This window comes from Brassica napus, chromosome C7 (assembly GCF_020379485.1).
Source record: "Brassica napus cultivar Da-Ae chromosome C7, Da-Ae, whole genome shotgun sequence".
Classification (NCBI taxonomy): Eukaryota; Viridiplantae; Streptophyta; class Magnoliopsida; order Brassicales; family Brassicaceae; genus Brassica; species Brassica napus.
Window position 1 is genome coordinate 26,367,518 of NC_063450.1, and position 16,258 is coordinate 26,383,775.

At 37.3% G+C, this 16,258-nt stretch overlaps 2 protein-coding genes across 5 annotated transcripts; both read right to left on the bottom strand.

Annotated features, from left to right (window-relative positions):
* Positions 1 to 2,472: 2,472 nt before the first annotated feature.
* Positions 2,473 to 3,803, bottom strand: LOC106425641 (membrane-anchored ubiquitin-fold protein 6). 2 transcript variants are annotated; one of them, XM_013866362.3, is made up of 3 exons: positions 3,423 to 3,803; positions 2,953 to 3,111; positions 2,473 to 2,831 (listed from the first exon to the last, which is right to left on the bottom strand). In XM_013866362.3, exons 1-3 carry the CDS (start codon positions 3,550 to 3,552, stop codon positions 2,779 to 2,781), a joined length of 342 nt encoding a protein of 113 aa, XP_013721816.1. In that variant the 5' UTR covers positions 3,553 to 3,803; the 3' UTR covers positions 2,473 to 2,778. The 2 variants fall into 2 exon arrangements, with proteins under 2 accessions (XP_013721816.1, XP_013721815.1); XM_013866361.3 differs by having other exon boundaries at positions 2,473 to 2,834; positions 3,423 to 3,799.
* A 6,896-nt stretch (positions 3,804 to 10,699) lies between these two features.
* Positions 10,700 to 12,984, bottom strand: LOC125589979 (F-box/kelch-repeat protein At1g22040-like). Of its 3 annotated transcripts, none has more exons than XM_048762740.1 (2): positions 12,415 to 12,984; positions 10,700 to 12,270 (listed from the first exon to the last, which is right to left on the bottom strand). In XM_048762740.1, exon 2 carries the CDS (start codon positions 12,225 to 12,227, stop codon positions 10,821 to 10,823), a length of 1,407 nt encoding a protein of 468 aa, XP_048618697.1. In that variant the 5' UTR covers positions 12,228 to 12,270; positions 12,415 to 12,984; the 3' UTR covers positions 10,700 to 10,820. The 3 variants fall into 3 exon arrangements, with proteins under 3 accessions (XP_048618697.1, XP_048618696.1, XP_048618695.1); XM_048762739.1 differs by having other exon boundaries at positions 10,700 to 12,258; positions 12,404 to 12,983; XM_048762738.1 differs by having other exon boundaries at positions 12,404 to 12,983.
* Between the last annotated feature and the right edge of the window lie 3,274 nt (positions 12,985 to 16,258).

Sequence of the window (16,258 nt, forward strand, 5' to 3'; positions counted from 1 at the left end):
AGCTTTTTTTGTGTTAGTCCCGACTGATTCCGTTGCATTTAGTTATGCTATTTTGGCCTTTGTTGGTATCTTTGTGGTCTATGTGTGGTCCTTTAATGCAATATGCAGATGTTGTTTTACTATAGTATGCAGATGTTATCCTTTTACTGCAGTATGAAGGCTTGCTTCCACCTTTACTCTAATGGCTTTTGCAGTGATATGGCATTCTTTCCTCTTGTGGCAGCTTGGAGTGAAAGTTCTAAAGTTATGTATTCTTCCAGAAAATCTGGTTTGTTTGGGCTTTATTTGTCCTATTTTCTCCTTTAAGGAGTATTTCTTCCTCCCACATCTATCACTTGTTATTACTATTAGTGAAAGTGTTATAGGGCGCATTGTTTGAAGAAGGTTCTGTTTGAAGCAGAAGCGAAGATGTTTGTCGTCTCTCGTTTAGATGATGCTAATTGTCTGACCTCTTTGACCATGGAGGGTTTTATCTACTACCTTTATTGTTTCAAAAGGAACGACAATTTGACAATTTGAAAAAGTCTTCTTGTTTGACTGCCCTATTTCGGAAACAACGGTGGTTGAACTTGTGATATCACCTTTATCTTTGAGCTTTTATTTGAATATTTGTTGTTTAAGCTTTCTCATTTGCTTGTCTAGTGTATTGGTATCTGCTTTGGTTTGTTTGTCCCTTTGTAGCTTTATTGTATCTTCCATTGATTGAGTTGAAATCTTTTAAGTTTCATTGAAAGTGGTTTGATCAAAAGAAGAGAAAAAAAAGAATAGCAAGAGAATTAAACATGATAATCACTAATAAGAAGTTGACAGTAATTTCGAAACAAAGTTTTGAATGCGTCAAAATTAAACAAACAGGATGTTTCTTATTTATTTACTCATTCCCTATTTGGTAGTCTGAATGTTAGTGGGTCGGTATCAATAAACTTAATCAAGATGTTATGAGAAAGTTATATAATATCTATCGATGGCCACTACAAATACTTTATACTTAAGTGCTTCAGAAAATCAGGATAAGAATGACCATAATGCGTTTGTTCTTTTGATTCCTAGATTTTGAAGAATTTTTTTATTTTGAGTCTTTGGTCCCATAAATGTACTACACAATACACAAGAAGCAGCAAATAGAAAATTATATTATATACTTGCAAAATACTTGCGACTGGTGTTTTCATAAAAGAAACAAATGAGGGAGTTTATATTGTAAAACGGTATCAAATATGGTAAATCCAAAAACTTAAAGTGCCCAGACCAAACAAGACGTTTATTGTTTTTTTTTTAAATGGTGTCAAAGATTTATAATGTATTCTAAACTTAAAGAATAAATTATTACGGGATATGTTAATACTTATTTTTTAAAAATATAATCTTTCTTTATCAAAATAAAATAAAATAACAAGATTCAGTAATCTGAATATCAATCTGTATAAACTATGAATTCAGCTAAATTTGGGTATAGGCCCATCAATGTTAATGCTTCAACAAGTTCTCGGAGCATCGTTATCCAGGGTTTCTTGGGGCGGTGTTCTTAGGAGAATATAATAAACTGTCTCTTAATTTTTAACTAAAAATGTTGCGGCATGTACGGACGTTGGTGGAAATCTCGGAGGTGGGGCATTACGAAACTTACACTGCAACGTCTTTTCTAGTTTAAACATTTCGCCGAAAAGAGATAAATAAAAACATGACATGTTTAAAACGATCCATAAAAAATTTGGCCACATTCTCCCAAGGCCAAGCGCACAAGGAGCCAAGCCGTGTCTCTTTCCCACAAGCCTTTGAACAAATATGGGAGTGTGTATATATTTATACTACTCCAAATTGGTTGACTTTGCCGATGTGCGACAAAACCCCTTTCTGGGTTTTTTTGTGTGTTTTCATCACATCAAGTTACCAACCTGAAAGCTTCATTTCTCATTCAAATTGAATCTGTTTTTGATGTTTGAATATACCAAGTTGTAGTACTCATTGAAAGCTTTAAAACGAGCTGATGACATTATTGGAAAGACTACTTGTCTGGCCGGAAAATTCAAAAAAGTCAGCCTCTTGATTTTCTTCAAAAACAGAGTTCCAACAGTAACAAGATTCCATTGATGAGAATGAAGCTAGGAAGAAGGCAGCCGCAGAATATAGACATTTAAAGAGAACTACAGATCTGGGAGAGAAACTTGAGAAAAGAAAATCTTCTGACATGATGAAGGCTGGGCTGTTTTGTACATTATCCAAAGAGATAGATTTGATGAGAGAGTTAGTAAAGCTTCACCTCTCATAAAAGGATTCAGATGGAAAGATAATGTAACAGAGAAGTTTGCTGACAAAGATATAATTGCTAGTCCCAGGCCAAAAAGTTCAGGTAACCGTCTGCTAGATCCCGTTTTGGATTAGCAGTTATGAGGAAGTTATTTCATGTTATCATAAACCTCATATTAGAACAAGTTTTGCTCCTAGCAGTCATGTTAAATATCTGCTGCACTGTTTGTTCTAAACATTGTATATATATAAGAAAAATCCTTCAAAAAACATAGTACATAATCTCCCCCTTTACGATAAAACGATGAAGTAAAAATGAAAAATAAATTATCAACCACACAAATGAAAACCAAAGTCTGTACTAATGAAGATCCTTTATATTCAAGTCTATGCCCAATCATCTTGTTAATGAAGGGAACTTCTCAAACCTCGTTTGAAGCTGTGGAAACTGTTCAATGGAGCATCATCACCCAGTCCTATATTATAATTTAGGAAAGGATAAAAATTCTCTATGATCCAATTAACTTGCAGCTACAAAATGGTGCACAAGCAGCGGTTCTTTATTGGAGGATCAACTTGAAGTTCTTCTGTGGAACAACAGGTAAAAGATCCATAAAATAAGATGATTGGTAGCTGAGAACCATAGTGACAAGAGGATTCAAGGGATGATCAAATAAATGTATACAGAGGTATTGAAAAATGTACCGCTCTTTTTGTGTAAAGTAGGAGGGGGAAAAAGAAGATGCACGGTGCTGATCACTCCAACGGGAAGCCTGGATTCAGCGAGTGTTCTATTGTTGTCAAGTATTTTACCGGCAGTGATGAGCTTCACATCATTAACACTCAGTGGAATATATTCTGAGTCTGTTAAAAACAGAGAGAAACACTTGAAAAATAAAGTACCAACACAACCTTTAAGTAGTAGTATCATATACAAGGCCATGGTTACCAAACATCTAAACCATGAAAAGCAATATATAATTACAGTATCATTCATCTGTTAAAGTCTCAAACTTTACAAAGCAGTACCTAAACTTAGCCTAATACACTTTTAAATCACTGCAAAGATGAACTTTTAAGAAATCAAACCATAATGGAAAGGCAGAAACTTTAGAGTAAGGAATCCAAATGAGACTGAACCATCACTCAGCTGTGAGAAAGAAGAAAAGAAACACCTTTAGGCCATTGAGAAATGATCTTCTCTTTGAGAGAAGAGACGGTCATAGATGGACTGTACTTGCTGGGACCTATGTCGGTGCCATCTGCGAGTCTGAACTTGAGTTCTATCCAATCTTCACTTCCCATCTTTCTGTTTTCTCCTCCGAAACAAGAATCTTTTAAGAATGAAGAAGTAAAGACAGACACTTTGGTTGAAAGGTTGTGTCTTTGAGCAGCAGAATTTAATTTGTCAGGTGAGATTCTTCTTCTTCTAGTCACACTGCTACCTGAATCCGTTTGACTTTTCTACCCCTAATTAAGCTCACAATTAAGCTGACTTTTCTGTTTTAACTACTGATAATTTTTAAGAAGATGTATGTTTTATAGACTTGTGAATTAAGATTGCCTGATGTTGATATATATATATTAGCAATACAAGAATATATTCGTTATATCTATGATGCAGATAATACTATAAGTACAAGTAGATTTCAATTATTTGATTTATATTTAGTGGGTATTGATACTCTTGACATTTATTTATTTTTTAAAGAAAATAATTTGTTATTTGTGGGTCCCCCCACCCACCCCACATTCCATCTCAAGTATGTAGCATTTTGTCCCTCTCCAATCAATGCATAAATTTATACGGGATTTGTAAACAAGGGGGGCAATTCTGGAATTTAGGATGAGCAAACATATTCTAATCCCCAAATGGTTAGAAAATGGCAGCCACCAACTATAGATCGGTCGCTAATTAAAGATGGGAGTATGTAGCAACATAAGAGTATAGTTTCTCTACGGAGCTTTGACTTTTAAAGATAGTTCGTTCTTCTACTCAATTTGAGTAGTGATTCTTCTGAAAACTGGAATCCATACATTTAGCATTTATAGATAAAGAGCTTCTAAAGTTCCAGTGATCTAGATATGAAATTAAGTGGTATTTTTAAATGCTTTTAACATTTGGTTCAGAAAAATGTTACCCAAGTAGAACTAGATTACTCATTAATTTTTTATTGTTTGTAAGTAATGAAATCAAATGTAAACAAGCCTACAAATAATAAATTCAAAAAAGAAATGTTGTTATGATGGAAAATTTTGTTCGTCCATTCCTCAAAACACCAATACATACATGTTTTGAATGAAATAAATAATGGCCTAGTGATATGCATGCATTCACAAAAAAGAATACGGTTGCTCAAAAAAAAAGTTGCTCAAAAAAAAAAAGTTGCTCAAAAAAGAATACTGTTTCCTTTACATCATTTTTTGGTTTAAATGTTTCCTTCACATCATGTTAAAGTAATAAAATAATTCTAGGTAATAACCCGCGCCTTGCGCAGAATATGATTATTAATTTCGTTATTTTTAATAAAAACACATTAAATCTGTTTAATCTGGATATCGGTTCGGTTTTAAGTTATTTTTTTGTTTTTAATCTCCTAAAATATAACTATTATTTTAAATTAATATTATTTTGGGTTATTCGGTTAGAATGTTTGATTTTTTAGTTTTTTCGGTAAAACCAAAAATTACTATTATTTGTTTATTCTCACGTTATGAATTTTAGATAGTCGTCATGTTGAATCAATGATTTCATATCATAGTTTGTAAACGGATAATAGTTCAAGAAAAAGAAAAGAAAAGAAAATTTTAAGTTATTTTTTGGTTTTTTAATTTCCTAAAATATAACTATTATTTTAAATTAATATTTATTTTGGTTTATTCTGTTAGAATGTTTGATTTTTTAGTTTTTTTGGTAAAAACCAAAAATTACTATATATTACTTTTTTATTTTCATGTTATGAATTTTAGATAGTCGTCATGTCGAACCAATTGTTTCATATCATAGTTTGTAAACGGATAATAGTTCAAGAAAAAGAAAAGAAAATTATTAAGACAAATCATTTCACTACAATTTGGTCGGTAGTGAAAGAAGCATTAATAAAAAAAATATTTCAATTTCCAAAAAAAAATAGATACTTCAGTTGTGGTAAATACTTAGTTACAAAGTGCTCACATCAAGGTGCACATGTATGTGTATTTAAAAGTATATAAAAATAGTTGACAAATACATAAAGATATTGTTAATTAATATTAAATGACCTTTTTGTTCTAAATAATACATGAAAGATAAAATTAAAATTAATTAAAAATTAAAATGACCTTGACATTAGTGAATTTTTTTATATAAAGAAAAATCAATTGTATCCGTAAATAGAGGTGGACACATATCGAATATCCAGCTATTTGGAGCCATTCATGTCGATTCAATCCTTAGCCTTCTGGATAGTCGGTGACTTTGATATCAGAAATGATTTAGAATTTTAAAGAAAATTTAAAAAATAATTGAAAATTTAATAATAACATTTTATTACAAAAATAAAATATTATTTAACTTTTAAATTTTAATAACCAATATAATAAATTTAATTCATAAAAATATTGTAAAACTTATATAAATTATAATATATATATAACATATATATATATATATATAATTTTGTACATATATGTATATATATGTATTTAACAAATCGAATTTGATATCCGTTCCTAAAAATATTGGTATTTGTGATTTGCCTTTTTTTTATTGTATTTTAGTAACTGATTTGCTTCATAGAGTTATGAATATCCATATTTTTTGGTTCAAATCAAAACGGATAACGAATCGAATCAAAATTTATATAAAATTTTCCCAATTTTATCTGTAAACAATAAAAATAATATATATATAGTTTTGTTTTTGATTCGTTATTTGTTTTGATTCGAACTGAAAAATTCAAAGTTTTATTGGAACCATGCCTGTGAGTTTTATATTAAAAAATACAAAGTATATAGTGTGAATACATTTATAAATATAGTGTGAACGCGTTCACATATTTATTATCAAATCATTATGAGACTGTCACGTGTTTATTATAGTGTGAATGTATTTATTACGATGCTTCTCATTTGATATATAAGGGATGATAATTAATGACATGACAGATTCGTTTAAATGATTTAAAAGCCAACTTCTTCTTTTGCTAAAATTTGGTTCAAGCCAACTTTCACTATAAAAGAAAAGGGAAGATAAGAAGAGAGAGTTACACCAAAAAAGATAAAAAAGAGAGGGTGAAGTGTGAAATGAGAATCCTGAGGTGGTTTAGCTTTTGAGCACATGAATAGGATACGACGTTCTTGATTCCAAGGCATCAACCATTTTATCATTTTTTTTCTTTTTTACCTATTTTCTTCTGCCTGCAACATCCATAGCGTTGGATCCTTAGGTCCACCATTATAGTAGAACCACGCAAATAATCAAAAAGAGATTCTTAACCGAACCGACAGTACTGGTTAAGCAAAATGATCAAGAAACCATTTAAAAATTTAGATGGATTAACTAAATAAAAAGGGGAGGAGGTTTTTTTTTCCTTCTTTTGCTCAAACATCAACTTTTCCATTAATCAAATGATTCTAATACAGTCAAATTGTGACCGCATTGCCTCACCAGAAGTATATAGAATCGGGATCATCAAAGAATTAGACTTCTATAAATCTTTGGAAGAACATATCATAAAGCTTCAAACTGTTGCTTTTGGCTGTTTTAATATCCCCCAAAAAATGAGCAAAGATTCTTGGTTTTCATATATCCATAACTAGGTAGCTAACAAGTTCCGCAGTGTTTGAACCGAGAACTGTCAACAAACTAGTGAATAAACGAGACGAGGACTCGTCAGTGGGGTTACGGGAAGGTCTCATGCTGAGCTTGAACCGGATGGAGACGATGACTCTTCGGTCGAAGTGACGACAGAACGGTCGAGTGAGGACTCGTCGGTCGAGTGAGGACTCGTCGGGCGAGTGAGGACTCGTCGATCGAAGTGACGACAGAACGGTCGAGTGAGGACTCGTCGATCGAATGACGACTCGTCGGTCAAGTGACGAGAGAACGATCTGCGCTTGAATGAACGAGACGAGGACTCGAAGAGAATAAGAAAAAGGTGTTTAATGATTATAGCTGCACCAGGGGAAGAGTTGCCTACGTACCCCGAAAGGGGATCAAGCCAATCGTAGTTCTACAACAAAGGATCACAAGTGCTTAGGTGAAAGCATGTGGAGAGGTGTTTCTCTCTCTAGAAGTAGAGAGATTGATGAGAGACCAAAAGAGAGTCCAAGAGAGCCAAGAGTCCCCTCTCAAAGGAGGTTGACTCCTTATTTATAGAAAGAAGAGGTCTAGGGTTTCCTAGTGACCCCCTTTCAAATGGGCTGAGCCCATTATCTTATAGGCCTTGTTGGAGACAAAGTCCATGTCCAACAGTAAGCCCCCCAGTTCGTTGAGAGAGATGGAGTTGATCTCAATGAATTTTACGAAGAGGGTTTATAAGAAAATGGACTCAGCGCTGAGTCGACACGTCAACTCCGCGAGGAGAGAGATATGAGCGACTGCGAGAGATCGATCTGCACCGAGTCGAGTGACCGCGAGAGAGATATGAGCGACTGCGAGAGATCGATCTGCGCCGAATAACCGTAAGAGTGCGAGTCGACTGTTTTCGAGACGATTCATCGTGAAGCCATGATGGATACAGCAAATATGGATACGCCTCAGCGAGTCCTTGTTGCTGAGTCGACACGTCAACTCCGCGAGGAGAGAGAGATCTGAGCGACTGCGAGAGATCGATATGCACCGAGTAAGAGAGATCGAGTCGAGCGACCGCGAGAGATCGAGTCGAGCGACTGCGAGAGAACGAGTCGAGCGACTGCGAGAGAACGACGCAGACAATTATCATGAATGGGCCGTCATGGTTAGGTTGTCATAGATGAAGTGTCATAGACGGACCGTCTTGGGTGAGCTGTCATCGACATACTTCTGATTCCGATCAGACTTCTTACTCTGGGATGATTGCACGAACGATCTGTGAGGACAGTGTTCTGAACCATCGGAGCAAGTTGCCATGGATGAAGTGTCAATCGACACACTGCCAAAGACAAGTCGTCGTAGACATCATCATGAACGTACCGCCATGAGCGAACCATCACAATCAAATTGCCACGGGTGGACGTGTCTTTGCACAATCAAATCGTCACGGGTGGACGTGTCTTCGCCCAATCAAATCATCACGGGTGGACGTGTCTTTGCGGTATCATGTCATGCTCGAGACTTGCGAGCAATCTGAGTGACTGCGAGAGAGCGATCCGAGCCGAGTGACTTCGAGAGAGCGAGTCGAGTGACCGCAAGGGAGCGAGTCGAGTGACCGCAAGGGAGCGAGTCGAGTGACCGCAAAGAGTGTGAGTCAAGTGACCGCAAGAGTGCGAGTCGAGTGACCGCAAGAGTGCGAGTCGAGTGACCGCAAGGAGCGAGTCGAGTGATCGTAAGAGTGCGAGTCGAGTGACCGCAAGAGTTGCAAGTCGAGTGACCGCGAGAAAGAGATCTGAGCAACTGCGAGTCGTGCGGTGGGTCATCTCGAGAGTGCCAGTTGGCCTTCGACGAGTCGCTGAATTCTACTTTGAATGTTGGGTTTAAACGATTTGGATTTGGCAATTTGGTCGATGTCTTGAATTAAACCGGAGAGTCGATGACTCGGTCTTATCAAATTTTGACACATCATGCCGTTAGTTCGAGTCCTCGATAACAGTTTAAATTTTCGAGTTTCGAAGACAATCATTTATATTTTCGAGCAACAACGGTTTTCACTCGATCTTGAAGTAATCCTAAAATTGTTAGGTTGGCCAAGCCCGGCTTTAGAGGATTATAAGATGATTGAAAGTTGTCATCTCGATCGCATGGGTCTGGACCGCGATACGACCAAAAATCCCTCGAGTATGTGTCTGATCAGGACATGCTCGTTAGTGGGTGCGAGTTCTAGTACGTTTGCCCGAGAGACAAGATCGTGCTCGTGCGTAAGCATCGCTCAAAACAATTTGCGCTCCTACATGTTGGGAGATTGTTTTGTTATGTGACCGTGACCGTGAGAGCGAGTGAGTGACCGCGAGAGATCGAGCAAAGCGACTGCGAGAGAACGCTCTGCGCCGAGTGATGACAGAACGATCGAGTGACGACTCTTCGGTCGAGTGAGGACTCGTCGGTCAAGTGAAGACTCGTCGGTCAAGTGAGGACTCGTCGGTCGAGTGACAACATAACGGACTCCAGTTCAATCTTCCTCGAAGATACTTCCCCATGCCCCACGGTGGACGCCAACTGTTTGAACCGAGAACTGTCAACAAACTAGTGAATAAACGAGACGAGGACTCGTCAGTGGGGTTAGGAGAAGTCTTTATGATGAGCTTGAACCGGATGGAGACGATTCGAAGAGAATAAGAAAAAGGGGCGACTGCGAGAGAACGCTCTGCGCCGAGTGACGACAGAACGGTCGAGTGACGACTCTTCGGTCGAGTGAGGACTCGTCGGTCGAAGTGAGGACTCGTCGGTCGAAGTGAGGACTCGTCAGTCAAGTGAAGACTCGTAGTTCGAGTGAGGACTCGTCGGTCGAGTGACGACTCGTCGATGGAGTGACGACTCGTCGTTCAAGTGGCGAGAGAAAGATCTGCACTTGAATGAACGAGACGAGGACTCGAAGAGAATAAGAAAAGGGTGTTTAATGATTATAGCTGGACCCAGTGAAGGGTTGCCTACGTACCCCGAAGGAGATCAAGCCAATCGTAGGTTACAACAAAGGATCACAAGTGCTTAGGTGAAAGCATGTGGAGAGGTGTTTCTCTCTCTAGAAGTAGAGAGATTGATGAAAGACCAAAAGAGAGTCTAAGAGAGCCAAAAGTCCCCTCTCAAAGGAGGTTGACTCCTTATTTATAGAAAAAAAAGGTCTAGGGTTTCCTAGTGACCCCCTTTCAAATGGGCTGAGCCCATTATCTTATAGGCCTTGTTGGAGACAAAGTCCATGTCCAACACGCAGCACCTAAGTCCTTGCTTGCAATGACTTTCCAAATAACACTGTCTGACTTTTTACCTATTTTCTTCCTCTTCTGCCTGCAACATCCATAGTGTTGGGTCCTTAGATCCACCATTGAAGAAAAATCACGCAAATAATCAAAAAGAGATTCTTAATCGAACTGACAGTTCCGGTTAAGCAAAATGATCAAGAAACCATGTAAATATTGAGATGGATTAACTAAATACAAAGGGAGGAGGTTCAATTGCTGAACTTTTGCAATTGAATCACTAGGCCACAAAGAAAGACATTTATTTTTTACTTCCAAGAACTGATAGGTCATTGTAATGTACATATATTGTTACATAACTTTCTATTGCTCAAGCTTACATGCCAGCCAAAGCCAGAAGAAGTATATAGAATTAGGATCATCAAAGAATTAGACTTCTATAAATCTTTGGAAGAACATATAATAAAGCTTCAAACTGTTGCATTTGGCTGTACACAGAAACTCTTAATGTCTCACAAGAAATGAGCAAAGATTCTTCGTTTTCATATATCCATAACTAGGCAGCTAACAAGTTCAGCAGCACCTAAGTCCTTGCTTGCAATGACTTTCCAAATAACACAGTCTGACTTAATATCTCCATTCCCCTTTTCCTTCAAAGAGCATGACCCCAAAACAGACTTGGAGCTAGACAATGATGATGATGATGATGAAGAGCCTGGGATCTCATTGACATTATCCCTTAACACGGAAACGTTACAATCAGCATCTCTAGTAATAAAATGAAGCTTCCCATGAAACTCAGCAAGCAAATAAGAAGATTTTGAATCTGTCACATCATAAACAGGGACTTCCCCTATAACAACTTTCCAAGTATCTTCCTTTTGATCATAAACCTTAATTTTCCCATTCTCCACCGAAGAAGAAGAAGAAGGATCAAAACCAAATAACTCACCACCCACCACAACGCTCAGCTTTGTACCCGCTTGCCTCGCAGGCCAACCTTCACCCAAACCAGAGGGCATATCACCCCAGAGATTCGTCTCCGGATCATAAACCTTTCCTCCAGCATCATAAAAGACAGGCCAAGAGCATAAACTCTGAGTAACACATAACCTGCCGTTGTAACAAGTCATCCCCGTGGCTATAGGCTTCAACATTTCAGCCAAGAACGCGTCGTGCAACACCTGCGCCTTTGAGAAAGGAATGCTGGGGACCTCTGACCAAACACCAGTGTCTGGATCGTAAACCTCGGCTGTCTGAAGCGGATATAAACTTCCACGTCGACTCTCAACACCTCCAACAACATAGAGCTTCTTGTCCAACACTCCTGTTTTGGAATAAGCACGGTTGGCCAGCATGGAACTCACTTCGCTCCACGAGTTAAGAACCGGATCAAACCGCCAAACAGAGCTCACGGTTTTAGACCTAGAGATCCCTCCAAGAACATAGAGACACCCATTAACAGAACCAACAGCACAGCCGCAGAAGGGCGTTTGCTCGGACTCAGAAACCTCTTTTCTACCGGGAAAGGTAAAAAGACTCCACAAACTAGTTGTAGTAGGTTCCTCTTCGTAGACAATAACAGGCATAGGAGGCAACCTCTGCCATCTCGTGGAAACTGGATCTAAAGCGTACCACGAAAGCTTATCATCTTGGCCTTTAGTCAGCACATAGAGCCATTCCTCTGTTCTTCCAAGCTCTTTCCTTAGAGTAAACAGCTCAGAGGTCGACACAGCTGATCTCCACCTCCGTGAAACCAACCAAACATTCGAGTAGCAGATTCTTGGGAGCCTAGCAAGAATCTGTATAGATAGCTCATCAGGAAGATTTGGAATCAATCTGTAGTACTCTTCATCGTTCGATGAACATGTCTTTCGTATTTTGAAAGATTCGTTTGAGAAGTCCTCGTCCTGAGCAGTTGATTTGCTCAAGCTCATTACAGAACCCATGTTAGCTTAGGTTTAAAAAAATCAAGAGTCGCTGCAAAAAAAACTACAAGCAGTAAAATCAAGACTTCCACTATATTACAATCAAGAACACATGTTCAAGAACTTAGATCGAAACACTGCTAATATGACATAGATCAGCATAAAGTACAAGAGCTGTTTTAATGCAGTTCTATTACCTAATACATACTTGGTAAGAATTCAGAGAGAGGTCAAGGAGACGAATTAATAGAGTTCCAACAGACATGAGAATGTCTTACGAATGCAGCAAAAGACTAGACATGATCGAAGAGTTAGATAGAATTTGTCTTTTTGGTTCCAAGTTTGAGTTTTTGTTGTTGAATCAGTTTACGCAAGATGTTCTTTTTTAATTCTTTTATTTTGCTGGCAAATTTAGTGATGAACGTTAGATAGATGATTGACACGATGTGAAGTTAGGTAAACCTGTCTTCTCTTCTCCCAAGTCAACTATAATTAAAAATATCTTGTTGTTGATTATTATTATTGTTGTTGATTATTATTATTGTTGCATGAAATATATCTACTTGTTGTTGATTATTGTTGTTGTTGCATGAAATTTATCTATTTATCTATGATATTATTTACGAAGTGATTTTTCGCGTTCGAAAAATTTAGAATGGCAAAATACATTGTTAAATAAAATATATAAACTAGCCACAAAGTAAAAATTAAATTATTTTATTATATAAATTATTAAAATTAATAATAATAAAATTATTAAAATTTAAAAAAATATTTTTTAAAACAAAGATAATTTCTATCTAAATTGTGTCGTTATCTGAAAAATATCTTTTAATAAAAGTTAAAAATTAAAAAAACAGAAAACATATCTCTATAATATTAATCAAATAAAATTCTTAATTTTTATATAATTGAAAAGAGATATTAAGTGATTTCTGATATACCATGGATTTCACCCATTTTTAGTCATGGTATATAAGTGTTTTAAGATATATTTATTATGTTTTAGAGTCTTTTCAAAGCAATTACAGGTTCAGTTATTTGATAGGAGGAAATGATGTTTTTGGGACACGTTGGAGTACTTTTACGCATAGAGAATCGATCGACGCTTGAAGAGCAATATCGATCGACCAGAGCTAATTAAAATTGATCGACAGCCGTTGAGCGCCATCGATCGATATTGGATCACTCGAGGATTAATCACGAAATTAGAAGACTTCATTTCCATAAAGTTTATTAATTGCAACCTAAGCCCTTAGCCGCCTGTGAGGCCATATGTACTAGGGTTTTGTATCATTTTAGAGCAGACTTGCAAAAAAACCTAGTTTGGAGAAGAAGCATTTTGGCTACCATTAGAAGAGCTTAAGAATGGAGAGATGGATCTAAGACTGCATAACATAGAAGATCTTGAACTCCTTTATTTCTATTACTCTTACTTTCTTTGTTCAATATTTCATTTGAGTTTTATTCAAACCATCATGACTTTGTCTCTCATGAATATGTCTAAGTAAACCCAATTGTTAGATTTAGGTTTCTCATAAAGGTTGAAAGTATGTGTTGCTAATAAGACTGTTAAAAATGTGTTTTGATTGTTCTCTCATGCTTGTTGAGCTTAATGCTAAAATTAGGATTGATCACCCTCATTTTAGATCTTAGGGATAATTGAGATAACCAACCGTTACCCTCAATACCTGAAATAGCCAGTGTGATCTAACTGACTAGATAACAACGAGAGTTGGTCTAGAAGGTTAGAGAATAGCTTCAAACCCGCTCGCAAAGCTTGCTAGAAGAACCGTCGATCGACGCGACTATCGTTGTGTCGATCGATTGTTTGAAAGGTGTATCGAACGATGTGCATCAAGTCACATCGATCGACTCTTTCTCGTGATCAAAAGACGACAGTTGAGATCCGAGATCAAGTAAAGAAAACCTATCTAGTTTTACCATTGTTTGAGTTCAAAAACCGTCAAACCCTTTAGTCTAAACTAAGTTGCATGCTTTTCATACATGAGAATTTGCCTAAGTCTAGCTGTTTTCCCATCCTTAAAACAACTTCAACTTAAACTGCCGAACAATTGCCTTGTTCGACTCATCATTTACTGTTTTTAAACAAATAAACCTATTAGCTATCTTTATTTCTAATCCCTTAGATCTGTTGAGTAATCCTAGAGTCCTTTTGGATTCGATCCCTAAGTACTGCATCTGAACCTCTTATTTGAGAGAGTAATTCACTTCTTAGGGTAATTTGAGTGATATCAAATTTGGCGCCGTTGCCGGTGACTCTTTCTTATTACCATTAGATTTAATTTAGAATTTAGTATAGACTTGTTACGAAAAACTTGCTAAGTTTTCTTTCTTTCCATGTCTACGCAGACACTAAGAATGGAGAACATAGAACTTGGCCGAGCATCGATCGACGAAGATGTAATGTTATCGAGCGACGTGGAGACCGAAGAACCGACTGACACGGAGCTCCCGACATCTATCGACACCGCCCAGCCGGAAGCAGGTAAGTCTTCTCTTACCGAGCTTATTAATGAGGAAGTAGTCCAAACTGAACCAATAGGTCAATTGAGCAATGAGATTAGCCAAACTAAACAGGGGACTCAAATCCCTGTTGAGATAAATCCCACCTTGATAAAAGGTGATGAGATAAGATTGCCTTTGCAAGACTAGCTAGACCCTGGTAGAACCTGTTCCAATAGGTCCTCTATTAAAATACCAGGAGACAATACCAAGAAATCTAAGTTTAACGCAGATTACTACTGTATGGTTCGTCGAAACCCATTCCGTGGATCTCTCTCTGAGCACCCACAAGATCACATCGAAGGTTTGGAAGAATTAATCCCAGACGAATACAATCGTTGCAAACTATTCTCATTTTTTCTAGAGGGAGAAGCTCTCACATGGCTAAACTGTTTAGCAATAGGATCTCTTACTTGTTGGGAAGCGATTAGAAACGCCTTCCTTAAGAAATTTTTCGATGATGATTGCTATTGGGAAGTAAGGAGACAAATCTTTACATTCCGCCAAGATCCACGTGAATCATTTAAAAAAGCCTAGGGAAGATTCAGGAGCTATGAACTTGAATGTCCCCATCATGGTTATTCAGAACCACAACTCCTTAACATCTTCTATGGAGGTGTTAACTTGAGCTACAAAACTACACTCGACACGGCGAGTGAAGGAAATTTCGTCACTAGGAGCCCCGAAGATGCTAGACGCCTTATCGAAAATGTAGCAACGGGAAAATCTTAAGAAAAGATGGATGAAGAAATAGGAAATTCGATAAATTCAAAAGATAATTCAGATTTGGAAGAAATCAAGAATTCCCTCAATTCGCTTCACTATTTTCTTTAGAGTCAACACAGATCTGATATAGCCCAGATCGAAGATGAAGCCTTGTATGATATGAAAAATCAATTAGAAGAAGAGACAAGCTATTCAGACCCCTATCCCGTGTTTAACATTGATAGTTTCACCCAAGCCTATGACATTGCTGTGAAATCACGCACTTGAAAGGAAAAGTTTAATATCAGACAAGCACTTACTGGCAACCGTAAAACAAAGTCGGATTTTTACGGAAAAATAAATATGGTTTACGGAAAGTTAATGGAAAGAGCAGATTCTTTGAGTGAACTTATCCGAAAATTAGAAAGTCAAGTAGCTGAAATTACGACTGCCATCAAAAGAGAAACATGACGTATTCTCGGAAGAACTGATTTAAACCCGAGACGTCAAGTCAGTGCCGTAATATTGCGTAGCGGAAAATGTCTCGCGACAAACACCAAGAACAACACCGAAATTGGCAATTCTGCCAATGCTGATGAGACAGGCAAGAGCAATTCTCAGCCTATACTTCTTGATGACCCTGACCCAAAACCCTCTCGCGAAAACGGGAAGTCTATCGCTGAAATTAATAAGGAAAAGACTATAGACTTAGAAGTAGAAGACGATTCAGAAATTGAGGCCGAAATCGATCGACAGTATGGTAACCACGTCGATCGACCGGTGAAGCCTGTCGTCGATCAACATTCAGAGAACCCTATCGA